The 25,449-nt window shown below is 42.5% G+C and overlaps 1 protein-coding gene across 2 annotated transcripts in view; it reads left to right on the top strand.

The window, feature by feature from the left end:
• The window catches only part of LOC129154107 (zinc finger protein 892-like), a 338,014-nt gene that overhangs the window by 105,113 nt on the left and 207,452 nt on the right, over window positions 1-25,449 (top strand). The window contains exon 4 of one of the 2 annotated variants that reach the window (XM_070548459.1): window positions 14,698-16,360. The exons of the other annotated variant lie outside the window; for it this stretch is intronic. Within the exon in view, the coding sequence (XP_070404560.1) occupies window positions 14,698-15,884 (1,187 nt within the window). The 3' untranslated portion in view covers window positions 15,885-16,360. Of the gene's footprint in view, window positions 1-14,697; window positions 16,361-25,449 lie in introns of those variants that run through there. 2 annotated transcript variants of the gene reach the window in all.

Genomic DNA, 25,449 nt, shown 5'->3' on the forward strand with positions numbered 1-25,449 from the left:
CCTCGTCTATTGGCCGTCATCATCACCCTCTCCTTATTTTTCTCCCTCTACTTATCACGCATTTCTCTGTATCCACTGAATTCCTTCTTTACAAATAATTTCCTGTCTCTTTCTTTACCTTTTAAAAACACAATTGTGTTATTTTTTTCTCATAAACTTTGTTTAAAATAAAAATATAAATTTTTATTTTAATATTTTTAATTTTGTTGTGAAGCACCTCAAGAGTTTTATCTTGAGAGGCACTATATAAAATATAGTTTTACTTATTTATTTCTATACATTTTTTATAGTCATTCGTTATCCCATTTCCAGAATTTCTTCAAAATAACCCACCGCTAACTTAAAACAAACAGAGGCAAAACAGCTGTTCCATCGTTGGCCAGATGCTGAAAAAACGCATAAATCTGGCTTTGTTGAAGTTTCACAAATCAGGGAAAGATTTCACAAATCCCACACTGTGTTTTATTTTATCTGCTATTATAGTAGAATAATCTAGAACCGGTTTGAATAGTGTAGGGGCTGTACTTCTTGAGCTACAGCTGTTCCATCGTTGGCCAGATGCTGAAAAAACGCATAAATCATGCTTTGCTGAAGTTTCACAAATCAGGGAAAGGTTTCACAAATCCCAAACAAGGTTGTATGCAATCTGCTATTATTATAGAATAATCTAGAACAGGTTTGAACAGTGTGGCTGTTGTAGTTTGTGAGCTAGAGCAGATTAAAGATGGTCAGAGTAGAGAAAAATTGGGTGTGTTGGCCCTTTAGCCGTTTCCCGAATCGGAAGCTAACTTCAGCCTCGTACTGATATGGCATATAGTTAAACGCCACACTAATCATTAGCTCCCATACAAATATAACTAAAATCCCCTTTCATTACTCAAACTTCTTCCAAATATAGCATAAATAGTCCAAGACTAACTGTTCTGTCCCAAGTAAAAGATTAAAAAGGATTCATAATAATTTAGTGATAAAAACGTCATATTTCATTTGTGGTAATTGATGTTAAAAAAGAGAGTCATTTAGTTAAAAAACATTTTCTATACAGTCAGCATTAGTTTTTTTCTGTATCTTATTTTGAAGGAGAAATCTATGTTCACAATGCATTGTGGGAAGCAGAAGCTACAGTCAGTTGGGAAAAAACGTTGTACAGAAAGCCTGCTTATCCGTGTTTAAACTTCATCTCCTGTGCCCTGAATCTTTATATACACCATCGAAAGCAATGACTGTAAGTTTATTACATGTTCTGGTTGTTTTATATGTTCATAACAGCTGATTTAGAGATCGTTTTGTGAATGTGTTTGTTCCAGGAATTAGCCTTATCCCAGAAACGGCTTTTGCTTAGAGCATGGTCTATTAACATAGCAATGATGCTAGCGGCCTAATTTGCATATCAGAGGATTGTTCAGACTACTGTTTTCATTACTTAGCAGCTAAGACTAACTTTGAAACATGTTTTATATTAATAGATATTTCTTTTTATGCATTTATTTCACATGTTAAAGAGCTAAATGATATTTTATTTCTGGTTTATTTTCAGTTTCACTCAGCACTTTCATCGAGCTATTCAAGCCACAATTGTAAAAGATTGTAAGCTGTCAAGAAGACCGTAATAAAGGAGTAAGACGCTCAGTTTCCTGGCTCATGAAAAATGAGTTTGGCTTGCTGTTGACCTGCGTTAACATACACGGTGTATCCAACACGTAGCGATAACAGTACACTAACATCGATTCATGTCGACTTAGCATTCAAGCTAATGCTACATTAGCCAATAGGACACCAAGCATACAAAGCTTGTTTGCTCTATTACTTCTTTCAGTGAAAGAAAGATTTTAAGTAAATTTATCTGAAAAACAATAAATAACTTACCTGTCCAAAAGATACTTTGCCAACTTCATCCGTTTTCATGCCGCATAGATCACGATACAGTGAGCCGAGTGAGGCGCGTGACACTGTTGTGCTTGTGCACGCTGAGATCTAATGCTCGTTCTCGATGATTGACAGCTGCCCCCTGGTGGTAATGCAGCGCTATTGGTCAACGCGTTAGGCTCGCAGAAATATTGGCTGAGCTCTACAGGGCAGGGGAGGGACTTAGGATAAAATTGAAATATTAAAGATTATTTACTTTTTTAAATAAAACTAGGTCAGTTGGTCAAAATTAAACATTTTTAAAGTTATTTCACATTTAAATCTTGCATACCCTGCCTTTAAGAGGAGCTAGTTCAATTTGTTAGCTTGTTATCAGAATCATAGTTGCAGTTTCATCATCTGAGCTGCTTTTTAAGATCCAGGTAAACTTGTTCAATTTGGGGGTAAAAACAAATGTTTTCACATATTTTCCATGTAGTTTTTTGCCAGTTCCTCTTCTGAAAAGTAGACAATTGTTTTTCTCTTTCCCTCAGAAAATCTTAATATTCTCCTAGTTTGGCCCAGCACAGTTCACTTCCCAATTACAGCAACAGCCTTATATCATAACCACATAAGTGGAGAAAATGTTCAGTAGCAATGAGAGAATTTGCTGTTGCATTTAAGTGATGTTAACTATTATTTAACATTTAAACTTATTTTCTGATTTTTTTATTTATTCAAAAACCCTGGTAAGGGATGTTTTTCTGTATTTGGAGCATCAGAAAAAGTTTTATGGTGGAGGTAATGTTTTAAAGTCACTGAGAAACTGCATGCATGCAGTTTGTTGTTTTGCTGCTAATACAGTAGCAGGTGCAGCTGCTAATACAGTAGCAGGTGCAGCTGCATATTTTTGCAATAAAAATGTTATGTTGTAATGGAATTCATGCATTAGTTTTTGTTTGCTTTGAACCCAGAGCAGACGTCACACGCCAGACGACATCAACACTGCATACTTTAGTATTTGTTCATTTATCGTGAGTAGTATCGATATCGCAATATTAAGCACTATTATCGAATATCGCAGGTTTTCCTAATATGGTGCAGCCCTAATTTGTAATTTTGCTCTGTGGTGCAGCTACGACAGCGTAACAAAGTTTACAAACCATTGTTACTTGATCCACGTCTGACTCCTTGAACCCGTGATGTTTCCACATAACCAAATTCGTTTAAACTATTTTCCACGAACATCTTTCATTTTGCATCCATTATCCTCTGCTTTCAAAACAACTTCTGCCAAGCATTCCTCAAGTCTTCTCACTTGTTTGAGACGTGTTTGCAGCTCGTACTAAAATGGAAAGTGGTTGGAGTTGTGAGAGCTGCGCTTGATTTGCCAGTCAGAGCAGCGCAAGAGTAAGCTTTAGGGAGGAGCTAACAATCGGCTGTCAGTTTTAATGATAATTTAAAACCCAGATCGTGATTGAGATCAAAATTGTAATTATTGAGATGCATTTTAGATGCACCAGATGATTAAAACCAAGTGGTGTATATATAGTATATATATATTGTCGTCGTCGTCTTCCTCCGCTTATCCGGGTCGCGGGGGCAGCATCCCAACTAGGGAGCTCCAGACCGTCCTCTCCCCAGCCACTTCCACCAGCACTTCCTCCGGCAGGACCCCAAGGCGTTCCCAGACCAGATTGGAGATGTAACCTCTCCAACTTGTCCTGGGTCGACCCGGGGGCCTCCTGCCGGCAGGACATGCCCGAAACACCTCCCCAGGGAGGCGTCCAGGAGGCATCCTGACCAGATGCCCAAACCACCTCAACTGACTCCTTTCGATCCGGAGGAGCAGCGGTTCTACTCTGAGTCCCTCCCGAATGTCCGAGCTCCTCACCCTATCTCTAAGGCTGAGCCCGGCCACCCTACGGAGGAAACTCATTTCGGCTGCTTGTATCCGCGATCTCGTTCTTTCGGTCATTACCCAAAGCTCATGACCATAGGTGAGGATTGGGACGTAGATCGACCGGTAAATCGAGAGCCTGGCTTTCTGGCTCAGCTCCCTCTTCACCACGACAGATCGGCTCAGCGTCCGCATCACTGCAGACTGTAATGGAATTGAATTACAATTTAATTGATGACCATAGACATTAAAGATTCATATCTAGTATGAATCCCATCTAATGGACACTGGGTTATTTAAATCAGAAGATTGCATCTTTTTATTAATTAAATAAACACTTTGCATGAACTGAGAGACAAGAGAAGAGCGAGAGACTTTCAAACGTTTAAGAAAATTTATTACTAAATGATTTTTTAAACAACTTAACAAGACTAACTCTCTAATGATGGATATTTGTTGGAATGAAGTGTGAGGTGTGTGTGTGTGTGTGTGTGTGTGTGTGTGTGTGTGTGTGTGTGTGTGTGTGTGTGTGTGTGTGTGTGTGTGTGTGTGTGTGTGTGTGTGTGTGTGTGTGTGTGTGTGTGTGTGTGTGTGTGAACGATGTCAAGTTCAGAACCTCCGTGTCCGGAGAAGCGAGTCTGGGTGGGATATAATGTTTTGCTCCTAACTGATCAAGTTTGAACCGTGGTCATAAACACACGAGATGCCAGTTTGTCGCATCCACATACCCTTCAGTGAGACCTCCACGGTGGATCCAGAATGCCCAGGTCCTGCAGGACCTTCCTTCCGGTACCGGAGCCGATGGCACAGCGTTACAGAACGACAGACTAGTCCTTGGATTGTCTGCAGGTAAACAGCGACAGGTGTTTCACAGCGTCAAAAAGGGGACCGTCCTTGGGTCAGCGAGTTCAGCTTTTATTCTGAAGAAACCGATGTTGATTGATAACAATGACAGGTTTTTCCCTGTTCTTAGCTTATAAAGAAAAGTATAGATGGCCTTTCCATACTTCACTTAGCATGCAGTGAACTTCAGGGGATCTTGAGATTATGTTGAATACTGACTTATAATGGCATTGGAACGGTTGTATTAATCCGGATGTTTTTGATTCTGGACGAATCAAAGCTGACAGATTAAATAAACACCACAGAGACTCGCCAAGCATCAGACGGGGAAGATTCTGATTGGATCAGCAACAGCAATGTGTCATGTGATTATTTACCTTAGTGTATCAGCGTGTCTAGTGATCAGAATAAGTCATTTACTTATTAAAAACATATTAATCATAATATTGTGATTTCACAAATTGGTCACATTGTATTATTGACTAACAGTTGTTTTGATTAGCTTTATTGAAAATAGAGTTCTTTGGCTTTTAATAAAAGAAAATAAAGGAGTCTTCTTCTGTCTTCATTGCTGGAACGTAAACAGTTTAGAAGCGAATGCATGACCTTGAGGCTGTTTCATGCACTCTGGCACTGTGTCAAAGGGGAACAGTGGTTAGAGGATAATAACCCTGAGAAATGGCACCTTCATCACGTTACAAGACGCTGAACCAATCCGCCTGTCAATCTCCCGATCCCCCGATCCGGAGTTGGCAAGCCACCCTTTTCTGGTCGAGAACCATGATCTCAGATTTAGAGGTGCTGATCCTCATCCCAGCCCCTTCACACTCGGCTGCGAACCTACCCAGCAAGAGCTGAAGGTCAGAGCTGGATGAAGCTAGGAGGACCACATCATCCGCAAAAAGCAGAGACGAGATTCTCCTGCCACCAAACTCGACACACTCCACACCACGGCTGTGCCTAGAAATTCTGTCCATAAAGGTAATGAACTGAACCGGTGACAAAGGGCAGCCCTGGCGGAGTCCAACCCTCACCGGGAACAGGTCCCACTTACTACCGGCTATGCGGACCAAACTCACGCTCCTCTGGTAAAGGGACTGAATGGCCCTTAACAGAAAGCCACCCACCCCATACTCCTTGAGCGTCCCCTACAGGGTGCCCCTGGGGACACGGTCATAAGCCTTCTCCAAATCCACAAAACACATGTGGATTGGTTGGGCAAACTCCCATGCCAGCCCATCACCCTTGCAAGGGTATAGAGCTGTTTCACAGTTTCACGGCCAGGACAAGAGCTACATTGCTCCTCCTCAATCTGAGATTCAACTATCGATGGGACCCTCCTCTCCAGTACCTTGGAGTAGACCTTTCCAGGGAGGCTGAGGAGTGTGATCCCCCTATATTTGGAACACACCCTCAGGTCAACCTTCTTAAAGATGGGGACCACCACCCCGGTCTGCCACTCAACAGGAACTGCCCCCGATGACCATGCAATGTTGCAGAGACGTGTCAACCACGACAGTCCTACAACATCCATAGCCTTGAGAGACCCAGGAGATTGCCCTCGAGATTGGACAGTCCATCCCCAGGTCTCCCAGCTCTGGTTCCTCCTTGGAATGTGCGTAGGTGGGATTGAGGAGCTCCTCAAAGTATTCCCTCCACTGTCCGACTATAGCCCCAGTTGACGTCAGCAGCTCTCCATCCCCACTGTAAACCGTGTGAGCAAGTTGCTGCCTTCCTCTCCTGTGGCGCCGGACAGTTTGCCAGAACCTCTTTGGAGCCGATCGATAGTCTTTCTCCATGGCCTAACCAAACTCCTCCCACGCCTGAGATTTTGCCTCGGCAACTGCCACTGCTGCACCCTGCTTGACTATCCGGTACCTGTCTGCTGCTTCCGGAGACCCACAGACCAGCCACGCCCTGTAAGCCTCCTTCTTCAGCCTGACGGCTACCCGAAACTCTGGTGTCTACCAGCGGGTATGGGGGTTGCCACCACGACTGGCACCAGTCACATTGTGACCACAGCTAGCAACAGCCGCCTCAAAAATCACAGAGTGGAACAAGGCCCACTTGGAGTCAATGTCCCCCACTGCTCTCGGGACGCGGTCAAAGCTCTACCGGAGGTGGGAGTTGAAGACCCATCTTGACAGGTTCTTCTGCCAGGCGTTCCCAGCAGACCCTCACTATGCATTTGGGTGTGCCAGGTCTACGCGTCATCTTCCCCTGCCATCTGATCCAACTCACCACCAGGCGGTTATCAGTTGACAGCTCCGCTCCTCTCTTCCCTCAGGTGTCCAAAACATATGGCCGCAGGTCAGAGAATACGACTACAACGTTTATCATCGACCTGCGACCTAGGCTGCCCTGGTACCAAGTGTACCGATGGGCATCCTTATGTTCAAACATGGTGTTCATTATGGCCAAACTGCAGCTTGCGCAGAAGTCCAATAACAAAACACCACTCGAGTTTAGATCAGGTGGGCCGTTCCTCCCAATCACACCCCTCCAGGTCAAGCTGAGCGTTGAAGTCCCCCAGCAGGACAATGGAGTCCCCTGGTACTATCTAGTACTCGTCCCAGGGACTCCAAAAAGGGTGGGTACTCTGATCTGATATTTGGCCCATAAGCACAAACAACAGTCAGGACCCGTTCCCCGACCCAAAGGCGCTGGGAAGCAACCCTCTCTTCCCCCGGGGTAAACCCCATCACACAGGCAGAGAGTCCTGGGGCTAACAAAAAGCCAATCCCAGCCCTCCGCCTCTCACCCGGAGCAACTCCAGCAAAGAAGAGTGTCCACCCCCCTCTCAAGGACTTGGGTTCCAGAGCCAATGCTATGTGTCGAGGTGAGTCCGACTATATCTAGCCATTACCGCTCAACCTCTGTCACAAGCTCCTGCTCCTTCCCCGCCAGCGAGGTGATGTTCCATGTCCCAAAAACCAGTTTCCTTGTCCGGGGATTGGACCGCCAAGGCTCCTGCCTCCGTCTACCACCCGATCCACACTGTACCGGACCCTTCATGTTCCTCCTGCGGGTGGTGGGTCCACAGTTGGATGAGCCCATGTATCCGGTTCGGGCTGGGCCCGGCCGGGCCCCATGGGCGAAAGCCCGGCCATCAGGCGCTCGCTCACGGACCCCAACCCCAGGCCTGGCTCCTGGGTGGGGACTCCGGTAACTAGGGATGCACAATATATCGAAAAATTATCGTCATCGCGATAACAGGATGTGTGATACGCCCATCACAAAGCACTGAAAAAACAGCGATAAATGTTTGGTTCAAACATTTCCATCCATCAACTTTTTGTAAACCAGCTCTGTTTTTTACGCGAAAATATTATTTGATCAATCAAATGTAGTCAATGCGGCCAATCAGATGGTTCCATTCACGTAATACGCCCACCCCCTACATAGACCCTTTTGGAAAGCAACACCCGAACAGAGTTTGCGGCGCTTTTCCCTTGTTCGTCATGCTGGCTCAGAGCAACAAACGCACTTTGTGCCGATGTTTCTGGATTCAGCGCTGCTTTCAAACGTGAACGTGACTCCGCTCGGTGTCGTTAATCATTTTTACCGGGCGGACTCCGACATGTGCCGGTGATCCAACCCACCTTCATGTCTCTAGTGTTAGCCCCAGGTTCCGGTTAGCTTCCAGCTAAAAGGCTACAGCACTCTCCTCCCAGTCCCACCCTGCTAAAGAGGGCCTGGAAAAGTTCCCCCACACATTAAAGTGATATTTCATTTATGAGCTTTTATAACCTTGTTAATCAGGATAGTTGATTTGCTGCTGCACATAAACTGTCAGTCAGAAGCTCTGCTAGCCGGTTATCTTAAGAGGAGCTAGTTCAATTAATTAGCTTGTTATCAGAATCATAGTTGCAGTTTTATCATCTGAGCTGCTTTTTAAGATCTAGGTAAACTTGTTCAATTTGGGGTTAAAACCAAATGTTTTCACATATTTTCCATGTAGTTTTTTTTTGCCAGTTCCTCTTCTGAAAGGTAGACAATTGTGTATCCCTCAAAAAATCTTAATTTTCTCCTAGTTTGGCCCAGAACATATCACTTCCCAATTACAGCAACAGCCTTATATCATAACCACATAAGTGGAGAAAATGTTCAGTAGCAAGGAGAGAATTTGCTGTTGCATTTAAGTGATGTTAACTATTATTTAACACTTAAACTTTTTTTCTGATTTTTTTATTTTTTTATTCAAAAAACCCTGGTAAGGGATGTTTTTCTGTATTTGGAGCATCAGAAAAAGTTTTATGGTGGAGGTGATGTTTTAAAGTCACTGAGAAACTGCATGCATGCATTTTGTTGTTTTGCTGCTAATACAGTAGCAGGTGCAGCTGCATATTTTTTCAGTAAAAATGTTATGTTGTAATGGAATTCATGCATTAGTTTTTGTTTGCTTTGAACCCAGAGTAGACGTCACACGCCAGATGACATCAACACTGCATACTTTAGTATTTGTTCATTTATCGTGAGTAATATCGATATCGCAATATTAAGCACAGTTATCGAATATCGTAGGTTTCCTAATGTTGTGCAGCCCTACCAGTAACCCTCCGGGTCGGGTCCTCCGACTATTTGAATTTACATCCATGAAAATTCCTCTGAACCTGTCTTTGTCTCACTCTTCACGTAAGACACAATTTGACATGGGAGTAGAGGGCTGCGTTGGGATTGGGTCCCACCGGGTCCCGCGGGACCCAACACAAATCTTGCGGGAGCGGGCGGTGTGAACTTTGCTTCAGGCGGGAACTGTCGGCTAAAAGTAACAGTGCGGGATCGGGATGAGTATGATGGAGTCGGCAACTGATGTTGAAAAGAAGCTGAAACAAGGTCTTTATGACACAAAAAACAAAGAAAGGCAAGTCAGACATTTGGAGGAGTTTCTGCGATTGTGTTAATATTTCTCATTCAGGTCTCTCTTAGAATAGCGACCCCGATCACTGCCTGATTAGAGAGGAGAATATAATATGAAATGGCCTTGACTTCATTAACCCTTTAAGCACCACACAGTAGCTCCTTTATTATTATTTTTTAAGAATTTTATAGTTTAAGTAGCGAGGAGTTATTTGAAATCAAATGCTCCAGGCGTCACCGGTGATGGTGACGCATCGGCATTAAAGGGTTAAAAACTAAATGAAAACAAAGTGCGTCAAACCTGGCCAATGTGTTAAAAGATGTGCAGGATCCGATCAATGTGTTTTTCCCCTCATTTACGGTCACTGAGATATCATAACGGCGCAGTGCGCGGCTCTGGTGGTAATCAAGTTCAATTTTATCTCTTTCCAACAATTTTCACAAGAAAACAAAACAGTTAAAAGCAGGGCTTGTGTTGACCGGATAGTTCCCGTATTTGACTGTTTATTTTGACGGAGAAAGAATAGAAAGAATTACCCCGACGCATGCATACAAACTGACGCAGATGTAGCTAAATCGCCCAAGAAAAGATTCCCATCTGAACATCTGAGCTGGACACTGAGCTCAGCGCAGCTCACTGTCAGCACGTAGAGGTGCACAGCAAGCTGAAGATGTGGAGAGGGGCTTGGAGCACATCGCAGAACCAGAGCGCATGGAAGATTCCTCCCACTGAAGCGAGTGTTTTCCAAACCCTGTCTCTCAGAGACTTGTCACTTAGAAAAATTTCCCTGATTATTAAACTTTGGCTGAATAGCGCTTGTTCCTGTCTCCAATGTGGCGACGCATCCCTGAGCCTGTCTGAGGAGAGTCCCAGAATCTCACATCCTCTTCAACTCAGGAAGCGCCGATTTGATTACCCATATGCTTGACCCGTCAACCCGGTCTTAAGACCGGATTGGAACTGTTCAGGTTTACGCAGACAATCTTTACATTTAGAATCAACATAGATATAAAATTAAGTCAGTAAAATATAAAGGATTTTATTTAAATATCCATTCATTATTTTACAAGCACAGAGAGCCGCATCAGATGGATGGAAGAGCCGAGAGGGTTGCAGATCCCATAGACTATAAAATGACATGTTGAGGACACAAACTCAATACATCTCTTTTATTGTGAGGTAATAATTTCTCAGAGTTTTGCGGTTGCGGGCGGGAGTGGACATGCACACTGCGGGTGCGGGCGGGAGTGTAACACACTATATACATATATATATATATATATATATATATATATATGTGTGTATATATATGTATATATATATATATATATGTGTGTGTATATATATGTATATATATATGTGTGTGTATATATATGTATATATATATATGTGTGTGTATATATATATATATATATATATATGCATCCATCCCTCTTTGGATGTTGCAGCTCTTCTTTCTAGGAATATGGCCAGTTTTATTAGTCCTCCATGACTACCCAGGGTCCAGACCAGGAAGCAGAGTCGTAGTTTAACCCACCCCTCTGCAGCTTCTGTACTGTTACCCACCCACTACCCCATAGAGACAGTGTCCTGCCCACGGCCAAAACCACACAGATTAAATATCAGGCTTAATAAAGCAAATCATGGAAATCTCATAAATATTAGAACAAATTCAACTGAGCAGAAAACTAGAAAAATTAAATGTGGGTTGTTGAACATTAGATCCATTTTTTCTAAGACTTTGTTAGTTAATGACTTGATTTGTGATAATCAGATCTCTGCTCTCTCTCACAGAATCCTGGCTGCAGCAAGTGGACTGTGTTAGCTTAAATGAGTCGACTCCTTCAAATTATTTAAATCATCATATTGCTCGAAGTACAGGGCGAGGAGGAGGAGTGGCAACCATTTTTCATTCAGACTTATTAATCAGTCCCTTACAGATTAATAGTTACAGTTCGTTTGAACATCTTATTCTTAGTTTTCCTAATCCAGATTGCAAAACTGTAAAACCACTCTTGTTTGTAGTTTTATATCGTCCACCAGGCCCTTACTCAGAGTTTTTGGATCAGATCTCAGATTTTTTTTATCTGATTTGGTGCTAAATACTGATAAGGTCATTGTAGTGGGGGATTTCAACATTCATGTGGACATTGAAAATGATTGCCTCAATGTAGCCTTTAGTAATATCTTAGACTCAATTGGTTTCACTCAAAGAATACATAGCTCCACCCACTCCTGCCATCATACATTGGACCTTGTTCTTACTTATGGCATAGAGTGTGAGGAAATAACGATCTTTCCACATAATCCAGTCCTCTCGGACCACTTTCTGATAACCTTTGAGTTTTTTATAACTGAGTTCTCGAGACATGAAAGTAAATTTCACTATAGTCGGTCTCTATCTGACAACGCAGTTGCGTCTTTTAAATCAACTGTTCCATCTTTACTGTCCTCAGAATCTCAGAAGAACGTAACAGAGGGCAATATTTTCAGTTCTAGCCCCTCACAAATTGATGCCTTAGTTCATCATGTTAATTCCTCTTTACGTGTGGCATTAGATGATGTAGCCCCTTTAAAAAAGAAGGTAATTAGGGACAGGAAGTTTGCTCCCTGGTTTAACTCTCATTTACGAGCCTTAAAACAAAAATCTAGGAAATTGGAGAGAACATGGCGCTCTACGTACCATGAGGAGGCCTACCTATCCTGGAAAAATAGTATTGTGCTTTATAAAAAATAAGCTTCAACAAACTAGAACTGCTTATTTTTCAGCATTAATTGAGGAGAATAAGCATAATCCTAAATTTCTTTTCAGTACAGTTGCTAAACTTACACAGAATCATAGCTCTGAGCCATCTATTCCCTTAGCCCTCAGCAGCAATGACTTCATGGGAACTTGAACATGTTGTAGGGATCAAAGGAACAGCATTAGGCTGGTTTAAATCCTACCTGTCTGACAGATTTCATTTTGTAAACGTACATGACAAATCGTCTTCATACTCCAGGGTTACTTGCGGAGTACCACAGGGTTCAGTGCTTGGACAAATTCTTTTTACTATATATATGCTCCCAATTGGTAAAATCATTAGATAGCATGGGATAAACTTCCACTGTTATGCTGACGATACTCAGCTATATTTATCCATTAACCCTGATGAACCTAATCGGTTGGGTACATTACAGGCTTGTCTTGAGGACATAAAAAATTGGATGACTCTAAACTTTTTGCTTTTAAATCAAGACAAGACGGAAGTTCTCATCTTTGGACCAGAAATCCAGAAAAGGAAATTGCTTAGCCAATCGCCTGACCTTAATGGCATTACATTAATCTCCGCGAACAAAGCAAGGAACCTTGGTGTTATCTTTGACCAGGACATGTCATTCAAATCCCAGGTTTCACAAGTTTGTAGGATTTATTTTTTCCACCTTCGGAATATTGCTATGATTAGAAGCATACTTTCCAGGAGTGATGCTGAAACACTAGTTCATGCATTTATTACATCAAGACTGGATTACTGTATTTCATTACTCTCAGGAAGTCCACAGAATGTAGTTAAAAGTCTTCAGCTTGTCCAAAATGCTGCAGCTAGAGTTCTGATGAGAATTAAAAAGAGAGATCATATCTCTCCTGTCTTGGCTTCCCTACATTGGCTACCTGTTAAATTCAGAATAGATTTTAAGATCCTTCTTCTCACATATAAAGCTCTTAATAATCAAGGTCCATCATACATTAGGAATCTGATTGTTCCATATGTTCCTAACCGAGCACTTCGCTCTAAGACCGCAGGTCTACTGGTGGTTCCAAGAATATCTAAAATTAGGATGGGAGGCAGATCTTTTAGTTATCAGGCTCCTCTCCTGTGGAACCAGCTCCCAGCCTTAGTCCGTGAGGCAGACATTTTGTCTACTTTTAAGAATAGGCTTAAAACATTTTTATTTTATAGGGCCTATGGTTAAAATCTGATGTTAGCCTAAATCTGGACAAGTGCGGGAGTACATGGAGGTGGAGTGTACAGTCTGTTACGACGGCTCTCCCTTGCCCTGCCTCCAACATGCCTACATCTAAATAGGATAGATTATCCAGAGTTATCTCTGTAGTTATGCTGCTATAGGCTTAGACTGCTGGAGGATACACTGACCACTTTTCACACTCTACTGCTTTATTCTACAATCTGCTCTTTAACTGTACTATTTTGTGCAATTTCAGCTGTTAACTTTATTTTCTCTGTAAGTGTTTTTCTCCCCAGAAGAAGCGACAATGATGTTCTGCTGAGCTGTGGTGGCCTCATGGAGGGGGCCATCGACTAGCACACTGCTGCTAACCACTTAAACATTCTCTCTCTCCTGATAATAACTTTTTGGTTTCCTTGACTTTTGATTTGCTAATACTAGTTTATCCGTTTAATTATAGATCCACTAGGATAAATACAATAAAGTTTATCTTTCACCAAATAGAATATTTACTAAGACATCATAATATAACTGTAGACACATTACGTCTGTGTGTGTGTGTGTGTGTGTGTGTGTGTGTGTGTGTGTGTGTGTGTGTGTGTGTGTGTGTGTGTGTGTGTGTGTGTGTGTGTGTGTGTGTGTGTGTGTGTGTGTGTGTGTGTCTGCTCTGTCTGCCTGTCTGGCCTGTCTGCTCTGTCTTCTCGATCCCCAGTGAGTCGTGGAGGATGGCTGCTTATACTGAGCCAGGATTCTCTGGAGGTTTCTTCCTGTTAAAAGGGAGTTTTCCTCTCCACTGTCGCTTTATGCTTTCTTGGTATGAGGATTGCTGTATAGTCACTGACACTAGTCAGTGACTTGATGCAATTTGCTGGGTTCCTTATATAGGAAACATTATTTCTGATTGGCTTAATGAACTGACCTGAATTGGAATGTTTATTATGTGAAGTGCCTTGAGACGACTCTTGTCGTGATTTGGCGCTATATAAATAAACTTGAATTGAATTGAATATAACATATGTAGATATATATTCTTTTTGTAATTGTTACGTCACTCAACGTTTTCCAGTTTTATTTTAACCTGTCCAGAGCTTCCACAGTAGAAGGTTCTGACAGACCAGCATCTCTCTAACTCTTTGTCTGGTGCAACCTGAGTGTAGATATTTATGTCCACCATTGAGAAATGGAGTCACATTTGTGACCAGAATCATCCCGTTCTAGAGCCCTGAACTTCCTGCCTTCATTGGAACATTTTTAATTGCCACATTACTCAACATTCTTCACTTTCTTTTTACCTGTCCAGAACTTCCACAGCATCATATCTGGGAAAAAGAAGAGGTTCTGACTGACCAGCAGCTCTCTGACCAAGAGTCAACCTCCATTTTGGACCAGGAGGAACCAGAAGATCTACTGATCACAGAGAACCAGCCAGAACTCTATATCCATCAGCATGAAGGGCAGTTCCTTTTGAATCAAAAACATGTAACCTTCGTAGGGACTTATCCTTCTAACGAAACAGACTGCCATTATCCAGAACCCAACAGGAAGCAACCCTTGAGTCAGAATTCTACAGAAGCAGAGAACCAAGATCAGGGTGGATGCAAGAAAGAAAACTCAGAATCAAACAGCAATGAAGAACTGACACGTAATAAAAGATGTCTGCGAAGCGAAGATCACAGAGACAATGTAGATGTTCAGACACTAAAAAAGCACAAGAGGGCTCACATAGGTGAGAGGCCATTTTATTGTAAGCTCTGTGGAAAATCTCTCAGTCACAAGTCTTGTTTATTTCGTCACATGAGAACTCACACTGGTGAGAAGCCATATCCATGTAAAACTTGTGGTAAATGTTTTACTAACAGTAATACCTTGACTAAACACATGAGATCTCACACAGGTGAGAAGCCATATCCATGTAACACTTGTGGTAAATGTTTTACTGCCAGTAGTGACTTGACTACACACATGAGAACTCACACAGGTGAGAAACGATATCCATGTAACACTTGTGGTAAATGTTTTACTGCCAGTAGTGACTTGACTACACACATGAGAACTCACACAGGTGAGAAACGATATCCATGTAACACTTGTGGTAAATGTTTTACTGCCAGTAGTACCTTGACTAAACACATGAGAACTCACACAGGTGAGAAGCCATATCCATGTAACACTTGTGGTAAATGTTTTACTGTCAGTAGTAACTTGACTTATCACATGAGAACTCACACAGGTGAGAAGCCATATCCATGTAACACTTGTGGTAAATGTTTTACTAACAGTAGTGTCTTGACTAAACACATGAGAACTCATTCAGGTGAGAAGCCATATCCATGTAACACTTGTGGTAAATGTTTTACTGCCAGTAGTACTTTGACTACACACATGAGAACTCACACAGGTGAGAAGCCATATCCATGTAACACTTGTGGTAAATGTTTTACTGCCAGTAGTAACTTGACTAAACACATGAGAACTCACACAGGTTAGAAGCCATATCCATGTAAAACTTGTGGTAAATGTTTTACTGCCAGTAGTAACTTGATTCATCACATGAGAACTCAACACAGGTGAAAAGTATTTTCCAAGTTTGGTCGGTAAGAGATTCAGCCAGATATTTTCTTTAACTTCTCATGTAAAAATTCACACTTGAGTTTGTATACATTAAAATGTATGTTTTGTTTTTTCTTCTTAAAGTTGAGAAGATTTGAGATTTTGAATACATTTAATCACATGTACCTTAGGCATAAACTAGCCCAGTGTGACACATGTACAGAAATATTTTTAGAATGAGCATTGATGGTTTAAGGATAAAAAAAGGCAAAATTGCTTTTTATGTCTAATTGTGGACTCTGTTTATATTTAAGCCCTAAGTTTAAGGTGTGGTTGACTGACTAAAAAAAAAAAATTTTTTAATTATAATTGATCACTGAGTTTTTCATGCAGGCTGACAGGGCCGGCTTTGGCGACAGGTGACACAGGCGGCCGCCTGGGGCGCCATCTGTTGGATAGGGCGCAAAATTTCAAAAAAAAAAAAAACGGTTTATTAAATTTGTGTTTGTAATATGAAATGCACTCTCTACATGCTCAAAATTCCCCTCTGAAATGACATGAAAATAAAACATCAACATTTAAATTCTAATGATCTGGCGGCATGACGAGCTCCTGCTTGGGCCACCGCTCAGACGCATTTGACTGTTAAGGGTGCCGTAGATCACGTGCGTGGGCAGCACTAGAAGCAGTGTTGGGCAAGTTACTTCAAAACTGTAATGCATTATTTATTACTTGTTACCCTCATTTTAATGTAATTGATTACATTACAATATTACTGATTTTAAAATGTAAGGCATTACACTACTTTGGCATTACTTTAAGTTACTTTCACCAAAACAACTTCAATATGAATCTGGTAATGTGACGCTCAGTGCTTTAAAATGATTGTTTATTAAATAAAAGCAACAACAATCTGTACTCTCAGCACGCTGCCGTCTTATGTTAACTGAGCAGGGAGTGAGGTGGTGGGGGCTCCAAGCCTATTTTGCTTTGGTCTCCAAATGCCTTGATACGGCCCTGGATGTGGGACTGACTTCTGGGGTGATCTGATTCTATCACATGTATAAATATGAAATGCTTATATATTATTGCTTTTCACTGGTAAAAATGTGTATTGGGGCTAAATCTACCTACTTTTTTTCTTTTCAAGCACTTTGTTTTGTTTTCTTGACTTTATTTGAATAATTTCCGGCCCTTTGTCTCTCTAACCTTCCTGCATGCTGCATGTTTTCACCGTCTTCCAGAAAAACAGTTTCCTAGATTTCTAATCAGCCAAAGGGATCTACCGAACGCTAAAAAAAAAAACCTTAATATGCGCTGCGCTCCCGCAGCAATGAGTCAAAATCACCGAGCGAGGGCACAGATTATGAACTCAGCTGTAGCAAAGCACGTCAGAAATGTACAGAAAGTACAGAGAATATGAACGATCGCAAGTGAATGACTTTGTTTTGGTGGAGCGATTTTGTGAATATAACAGCGGCCGCGCGCAGGACACAACTGGAGTATTTGAGCCGTTACCGCTGCGTCCTCTCTGCTCATAGAATGCCCGCAAAGCTGAGTCCATAAATGACGTAATATATGTAGATACCGGATCTTTATTTTGGACTTTCCGCAATTTTAATTTTTAAGAAACCCACATCTTGATTCTGGGTTTAAAAATGCGTTGTAATTACTGCGTTACTGACAATTGTACCGAGTAAATATTACCATTTTCTTTCCCTGTAATGCCTTACATTACCACATTACAGCAAAAAGCAATGCATTACAGTAATTAATTACTTTTGTACCGCGTTAATCCCAACACTGACTAGAAGGACATTCTGTTGTCGTCACGTTTAAACTTTTGATATTTTACGATGAAAAGAACACCTAAGCCATCGGGAATCGGGATCAGCATTCCGAAAGCGAAGGAAGGAGGAAGAAAAAAACGGGCCCAAAGCAGAGGTATGTAGATTTTATAAATTTGGCAAAGGAACTTTTTGAGTTACAATTGTAGCTAACTGCCTCTCCTGCCACGCACGGTCCATGGACGGACTCTCTCTAGCTGTTTACACACACAATACAGTATCTCATAACTTTAACCAATTAATTTTACTTTTGAATCGTTGTGTCCAGATGCAGTGTGACATATCTGCAGCCACACAGGCACCTGTTGACACCACGGGGGCAGGACTGTCTTCTACACCTGTTGAGTCTCACTGTGATGATGAAGAATGTAAGATTTATTTTTACCGTTTTTTTGGAGCTTGATTGCAGCCTTTTATGAACGTTGTTTCAAGTTTTAAGTACGCATACAATATGAATTTAATATTTTCATATCAGAAGAACGTTAGGTGTGGGTGTAGCAACATTTCAACTTTGTCCGACACATCGGGCGTGCGGCTCCGCCGTGGCCATGGCGGGGACTCCCCCGCTGCCGCCGGTCCCGCGTCGGTGTTTCCTTGTTTAATAAATGAAAACCTCAGAGTGCCTCAGATCACCGGTTCTTCTTCCTCATATTCTACATTTATTTGATTCTGAAGAGCACCTGAGAGTGTGACATACGTTCTTTTCAACTATTCCCCATGGCTGGAGGTGGTCGCTGCTCATGCGGTCGACTGGTCAGCTTGAGTTGCAGCAGTATAGGTTTTTTAATCGGCTTATCTGGATATTTATTAGCTTTTTTTAAAAGTTTTAGTTCTTTTGATGTTTCCCTGTACACATCTTATACGCATTTGGCACCTTAAATGTGTTGTTTTTGGAGACTTCCTGGATGCTAAATGTAGCCTGGCTCAGGCACTAGCTGAAGCTTTCTTTACTTACCTGGCTTCCCTTTTTATCCCTCTTACTCCGCTGACTCCTTACTATGGACTACAACTTCTTCTGGAATGGATATTCTGAGGATCCTGGCAATTGTAGGGACATTTTGCCTCATCTCTTATGAGATTGTGTCTGCTGTTAGAAGTCGGCTACCTGACGGACCGCGCCTCATCTACCACAGAGACCAGCTGGTGCAACTTGGATTACAAACCCACATCATGACAAACACGGACTGCTTTCCAGAAGAAATCATTCGCAAAAACTTCTCCAACCAGCAAAGACCTACATACAATAAGGTAACCAGAAGGGGAAGGAAGAAAGGTGGTGTTAGAGCCAGACTCAAAAGAGAGACTCTTAAACAGCGGGCCCTCCCTTCCATCATTTTGGCCAACGTGCGCTCTCTCTGTAACAAAATAGATGAGCTACAAGCTAATGTCAATCATATGCATGAATATAGGACTGCTTCAATCCTTGCATTTACTGAAACATGGTTAAAAGAGAATGTTAGTGATGATTCGCTACACATTGATGGTTTTAGCCCCCCAATACGCCTAGATCGGAGCCGTGAGCTCACAGGCAAACAACATGGCGGCGGAGTATGTCTCTACATAAACACTCAGTGGTGTTCCACTATTGTAGTGAGGGAACAGCTATGTTCCACAGACATTGAACTCTTGGTCGTTTCCCTTCGCCCTTTTTATCTTCCGAGAGAATTTCCTCAGCTTTTTATCATGCTGGTCTACATTCATCCAAAAGCTAATGCCTCTACAAGAACCAAACACATTTCTACCGTGTTAAACAAAATTGAACAGTTATCACCAGACTCTCCCAAATTTATTCTGGGTGACTTCAATCACTGTCTTGTTGATAAGACCCTGAAAGGCTATCAGCAATATATCAGGTGCCCCACCAGAATGGGTAAGATCCTCGACAAATGTTATGGTTCGGTCCAGGATGCTTACAGAGCTTTTCCTCTCCCCCCCGGCTCTGCTGATCATTTGGCTATTCTGCTCGCCCCAGCATACATTCCAGTGATCAAAAGAGTTAAAAAGACTGTTAAAGATATCAAACAATGGACAGAGGAAGGCATCTCTAATCTAAAAGAATGCTTTGAATCTACAGACTGGAATAGCCTACTTTCTACATCCAGCAATATAGATGAGCAGGTTGACACAGTTTCCTCATACATCTCATTCTGTGTCGACAGTATTATTCCATCCAAAACAGTTTCCATCTTTCCCAACAATAAACCGTGGATCACTAAAGAACTGAAAGAAATCTTAAATAAGAAAAGAAAGATTTTCTTCACTGGTTCTGAACATGAGAAAAAGGAAATCAATAGAGAGGTCAAGCGAGCCATAAAAATGGCCAAATTAAAATACAAAGATAAAGTGGAGGAAAAGTTCACGGAGGGAAACCTCGCATCTGCTTGGCTGGGTTTGAAGACCATGGCCTCAGCAAATACAGCAATAGCAACACCTAGTGGCAGGTCAATTCAGGTGGAGAGCAGCACACCGACATCTCTGCCTGATGATCTCAACTCTTTTTATACTCGTTTCGAGTCTGATAATCACGTCCAGCTCCAGGAAATAAAATCTAAATTAAACCCTGAATTCAGATTCAGATTTACCATGCAGGAGGTTGTGAAAGCTCTTAAGCAGACTAAGGAGAAAAGTGCACCTGGCCCAGACCACATCAGCAGCAGAGTTCTCAGAAACTGTGCACAGCAACTAGGGGGTGTGTTTCAGACCTTGTTCCAGAGTTCCATGGATACAAGCACAGTTCCCCAGCTCTGGAAACACTCTACGGTCATACCCATCCCCAAGACCAGCAGGGTTAAGGCTCTCAATGATCTTCGACCTGTGGCTTTGACCTCTTTACCGATGAAGGCTATGGAGAGGATCTTGAAACATCACATTATCAGAGCCTTACACCCTCAGTTAGATCCACTTCAGTTTGCGTATCGGAAAGGGAGAAGTGTTGATGATGCAAAAACATTCCTCTTAGACATGGTACACAGACATCTGGAGATCCCAAACTCTTCAGCTAGAGTGCTGTTTGTTGACTTCTCTTCAGCGTTTAACACCCTGCGACCTCACATCCTGGCTGGCAAGCTCACTTCTCTTTTTCACCTGGATGATCAGATAATCCTATGGATCCTGGATTTCTTAACTAACAGATCACAAAGAGTTCTGGTTAACACTCTCTTGGACCTTCTTTACACCTCTACTGGCACCCCACAGGGCTGCGTGTTGTCTCCTCTACTCTTCATTCTCTACACAGATGACTGTAGATCCATCCAGCCTGACAGTTACATGGTAAAATATGCTGATGACACTGTGCTCCTGTCTGTTCTGTCAGGCCTACTGTTCACTACGGGCAGGTCCTGCAGAAGTTTGTGGATTGGTGTGACACTGCATGCCTGGAGCTGAATGTGACCAAAACTAAGGAGGTGGTGGTGTCCTTCTCAAACAGAGAGCGCTGGTTACCGCTGCCTCCACTATCATTCATGGACAGCCAGTGGAGCTGGTTGAAGAGTATAAATATCTAGGGACCACCATTGATCACCTCCTGAAATTTGCTTCCAACACCGAGGACATCCTCAGAAAGTGCCAGCAACGACTCTACCTCCTGAGGAAGTTGAATTCATTTGGAGTCAGGAAGGACATTTTACTGACTTTCTATTATTCTTTTATAGAGTGTTATCACATTTTCCATCCCCTGTTGGTTTTATTCTGTCAGCCTGCAGTATAGAAGCCGTCTACAAAGCACCGTCAAGGTGTGCTCTCGGATCATTGGACTACCACTGCGAAGCTTAACTTCTCAATGTGACCAGCATACAGGAAGTTTAGCACAGAAAATCATTAAAGACCCATCACACCCTCTTCATACTGTTTTCGAGTGGCTGCCCTCCAAACGCCGACTTCGATGCCCATGCTGTAAAACACAGAGGAGGAGAAGCTCCTTTGTTCCCAGAGCTGTGCTTCTTCTTAATTCTCAGTGCAGATAGGGGGAGTGTGCATTACTTGTATGTGTGCGTGCATGTAGTTACATGTGTGTGTGTGTGTGTGTGTGTGTGTGTGTGTGTGTGTGTGTGTGTGTGAGTGAGTGAGCCAAAGTTTTAATCATTGTTGGTCATTCACATGTGAGTTTATGACATGATTGTGTATATAGGTTTTTATGGGTTTTACAAATGTGTAATTTGGATGTGTTTTTAGAATTTAGAGATTTTAGTGCCGGCTGCTTCACAATGCTGTCTCGAATTGCCCCTCGGGGACTAATAAAGTTGTCTTGAGTCTTGATACCTTCCTGCTAATGTCCTCGAACATGTCATCCACCTGTTCGTGTCTTGCCGATTGGACTACTGCAACTCCCTGTATTCTGGCCTGGACCAGTCCTCCCTACACCGACTTCAGCTGGTCCAAAATGCAGCGGCTCGCTTGCTGACTGGAACCAGCAAGTGGGATCACATAACCCCGGTTCTGACCTCTCTCCATTGGCTTCCTGTCTCTTACAGGATCCGTTCCAAAATTTTACTTTTTGTTTTTAAATCCCTTCATGGCCTGGCCCCAGTTTACATCTCTGAGCTGCTGTCCGCTTACGTCCCTGCCAGAACCATGAGGTCCAGCTCTCAAGCTCTTTTAACAGTTCCAAAAACCCGCCACAAGACTCGCGGCGACAGAGCGTTCTCTGTGGTTGGGCCCAAACTGTGGAACAAGCTACCTCTCAACATCAGGACCACACAGAGTCTAGAGCATTTTAAATCCCTTCTTAAGACGCAATTTTTTGATTTGGCTTTTAATGCAGGTTGACTTGAGCATCTTAATAGTTTTTAACAGTTTTATCATAGATTGTGACTGTTGTGTGCTCATCTTATTTTAGGTTTTTATTGTTGATTTTTTGTATCTTGATTTGTTTTACCTTGTACAGCGCTTTGGTGTAGCTTTGCTGCTGTAAATGCGCTCTGTAAGTAAAATTGACCTTGACCTTGACCTTGACCAAAGCTGCATTATTGGTACTGGAAAGGTGAAATCTAAGCCCCGCCCCTATTTAAAGTGGGGTTTTCACGTTTTTACATAGATCGCTTCTTTTACTCCTCTCTCAAACCATCTATCTTCTCTGTCCAGAATGTGGACTTTGTCATCTTCAAAGGTGTGTCCCTTGTCCTTCAGGTGAAGGTGTACTGCAGAGTTTTGACCTGAAGAGGTGGCTCTCCTGTGTTGTGTTATGTTCTTGTGTAATTGTTGTTTAGTTTCTCTAATGTAAACATCTGGACAGTGCTCCTACACTGGACTGCATAAACGACCCCACTGAGCTTCTGTTTGGGTGTTTTGTCTTCTGGATGGACCAGGTTCTGTCTGAGGGTGCTGTTGGGTTTAAAGTTTACCGGGATGTTGTGTTTAGAGAAGATTCTTCTAAGTTTCTCTGCGACTCCTGCCACGTATGGGATGATGGTGCCTTTGTGGAAAGGGTGTTGTTGATAGGTTGGTAGCAGAGCTCTCATGTTTAGTGTTGAGTTCAGTGAGATCATGGAATGGGATCAAGAATTTTCTACTGACAGGAAAAAGATCTCAGCTAACATAGCCGTAGATCACACTGGATAAGTCTCTGTGGTTGCATTTATTTTACATTTATTTTACTACCTCTTACTAGAGCTGTCTTTAGTAAGCACAACATATCTTTGGTTGTACACCTGTGCAATAGCAATAAAGTATCTTGATTTCTGTTAAATGTACTTCCTGAATGAGGGACCTTTTCAGGCTAAAATAACAAAATGACAAATACAGACAGAAGGACGACTTCTTTCTTCTTTTATAATGCGTTGCATCACCACCTGGTATCAGAACAGGACTCAGTATTGGAAGATAATCAAAAATCAAACAATTTGGACTCGGATCAGGGGCAAAAATGTGGTTGTAACATCTCTAGATATAAGTCAGCTTTAAAAACTAAAACTATTATTTATGAACTAACATTAACACTAATGACACTAATTTATATATTTTTATTATGTTGTTTGAACCCAAGGGTCTCATTATCTGAATTTTCTAACTTATTGGATTGCTCTATAAGTGCCCCTGTTTTTACTTTGAGCACCCACCCCGTCAAAGATCTCTGCACGGCCCTGAAGTCCACCACCAGTTACGTGCAGCCGACAATCTGATTCAGTGCACAAATTAATGCGAAAATGCACTTTCCTCGATCCTCGTTACCGTGGCAGATATGAGCTTGATGACAACGCACTGGCTGAAATCAAAGCTGAATTACAGGCTGAGAACGTGAGCTTAGAGGGGCAAGCAGCACCAGAAGCAGTGGCCATCTGAACCATAGAGGAACGAGCACGACCTGATCCCCCACGCAAAAAGATGTCTCTGGGGGCTCTCCTGCAAAAACGAGCCGCTGACGCTGCGCCGGAGGGTCCCGTCAGCGCAGAGCAACGAGCTGGAGCTGAAATAACAGCGTACTGTTTGGAACCTGTTATTCAAGGGGACGAAGACCCTCTTCTCTGGTGGAAATATGCTGGCAGTCGTTTTCCCCAGATGCCACGACTGGCCCGGAGGTATCTATGTATTTGTGCCACCAGCTCACCATCGGAGCGGGTTTTCAGCACCGCAGGTAAAGTTGTTGGTCCACAACGTGCAAACTTGAACCCAGAAAAAGTAAACATGCTGGTTTTTCTGGCGAGAAATCTTAACTAGATTTGCTGCAACATGCCGTAATGTTCACACTCCTGTGTGTGTGTGTGTGTGTGTGTGTGTGTGTGTGTGTGCGTGCGTGCGTGCGTGCGTGCGCGTGTGGCCGTATGACGGAGTTTTCTTTTTATAATTTTAATGCAGTTGTTTTGGTTGCAATAATTTTTATAATTTCAATGTTTATGGTTACCCAACTCTTGTTGACTGTTACGGCCTATTTGCACTGCTTCACGCTGCTCGTTGATAAGTTGTTCACTTGATTTGCGCGCAACAGCGGTCCTGGGTTTTTATGTTGATTTATTGCTGTTGGACTGTTGACTCTTTGCACTTGTTTATAAGCTGCATTTTTTGTGTTAATAAATGTTGTTAATAGTATGTGAGTTGCGTTGTTATTTTTTAGTAATTGTTTGGTATTCGGATTCAGAAAGGTGAAGGTCCACTTGAGGCTTACCTCACACTTTTTAAGTATTCACGGTAATACCGTATACCGGGGTAAAATTAAGTGGAAGTTAGACGGTATTCAAATTTGGATACCGCCCAAGCCTAAAACCCACCTATTGCAAGATGTAATCTGTGGCCAAAGCATTTCCAGTCGTGTCCAGCCATTCAGGTCCAGGGCCTTCACCATGTTAGATCCACTGTCTGTTGTCATGCAGGTCATGTTTTCCTCTATAAGGCCCCACGTTTCAAGAGCCTCTCTCAGACCCGCTGCGATGTGCTCTCCTGTGTGGTCTTCTGGAAAGTAGTTTGTTTGCAGTGTTGCACTATGTAGCTCCCAGTTGCTCATGTAGTGGATAGTTAAGCTCAAATACGGCTCTGATGTGCGGCTGGACCAGAGATTGTTTGTGGTTGCAAAAAACTGCGCATTCTGAATATTTTCTGCAACTCTCACTTTGCATTCAGCGTACATGCGTGGAATGGCGATGTTCGAAAAATACTTGCGGCTGGAAAACTCGTAGCGCAGATCCAATGTTTTTTCATTTTCTTAAATCCCACTCCTACTGTTCGCA

Source organism: Nothobranchius furzeri, chromosome 2 (assembly GCF_043380555.1).
Source record: "Nothobranchius furzeri strain GRZ-AD chromosome 2, NfurGRZ-RIMD1, whole genome shotgun sequence".
Classification (NCBI taxonomy): Eukaryota; Metazoa; Chordata; class Actinopteri; order Cyprinodontiformes; family Nothobranchiidae; genus Nothobranchius; species Nothobranchius furzeri.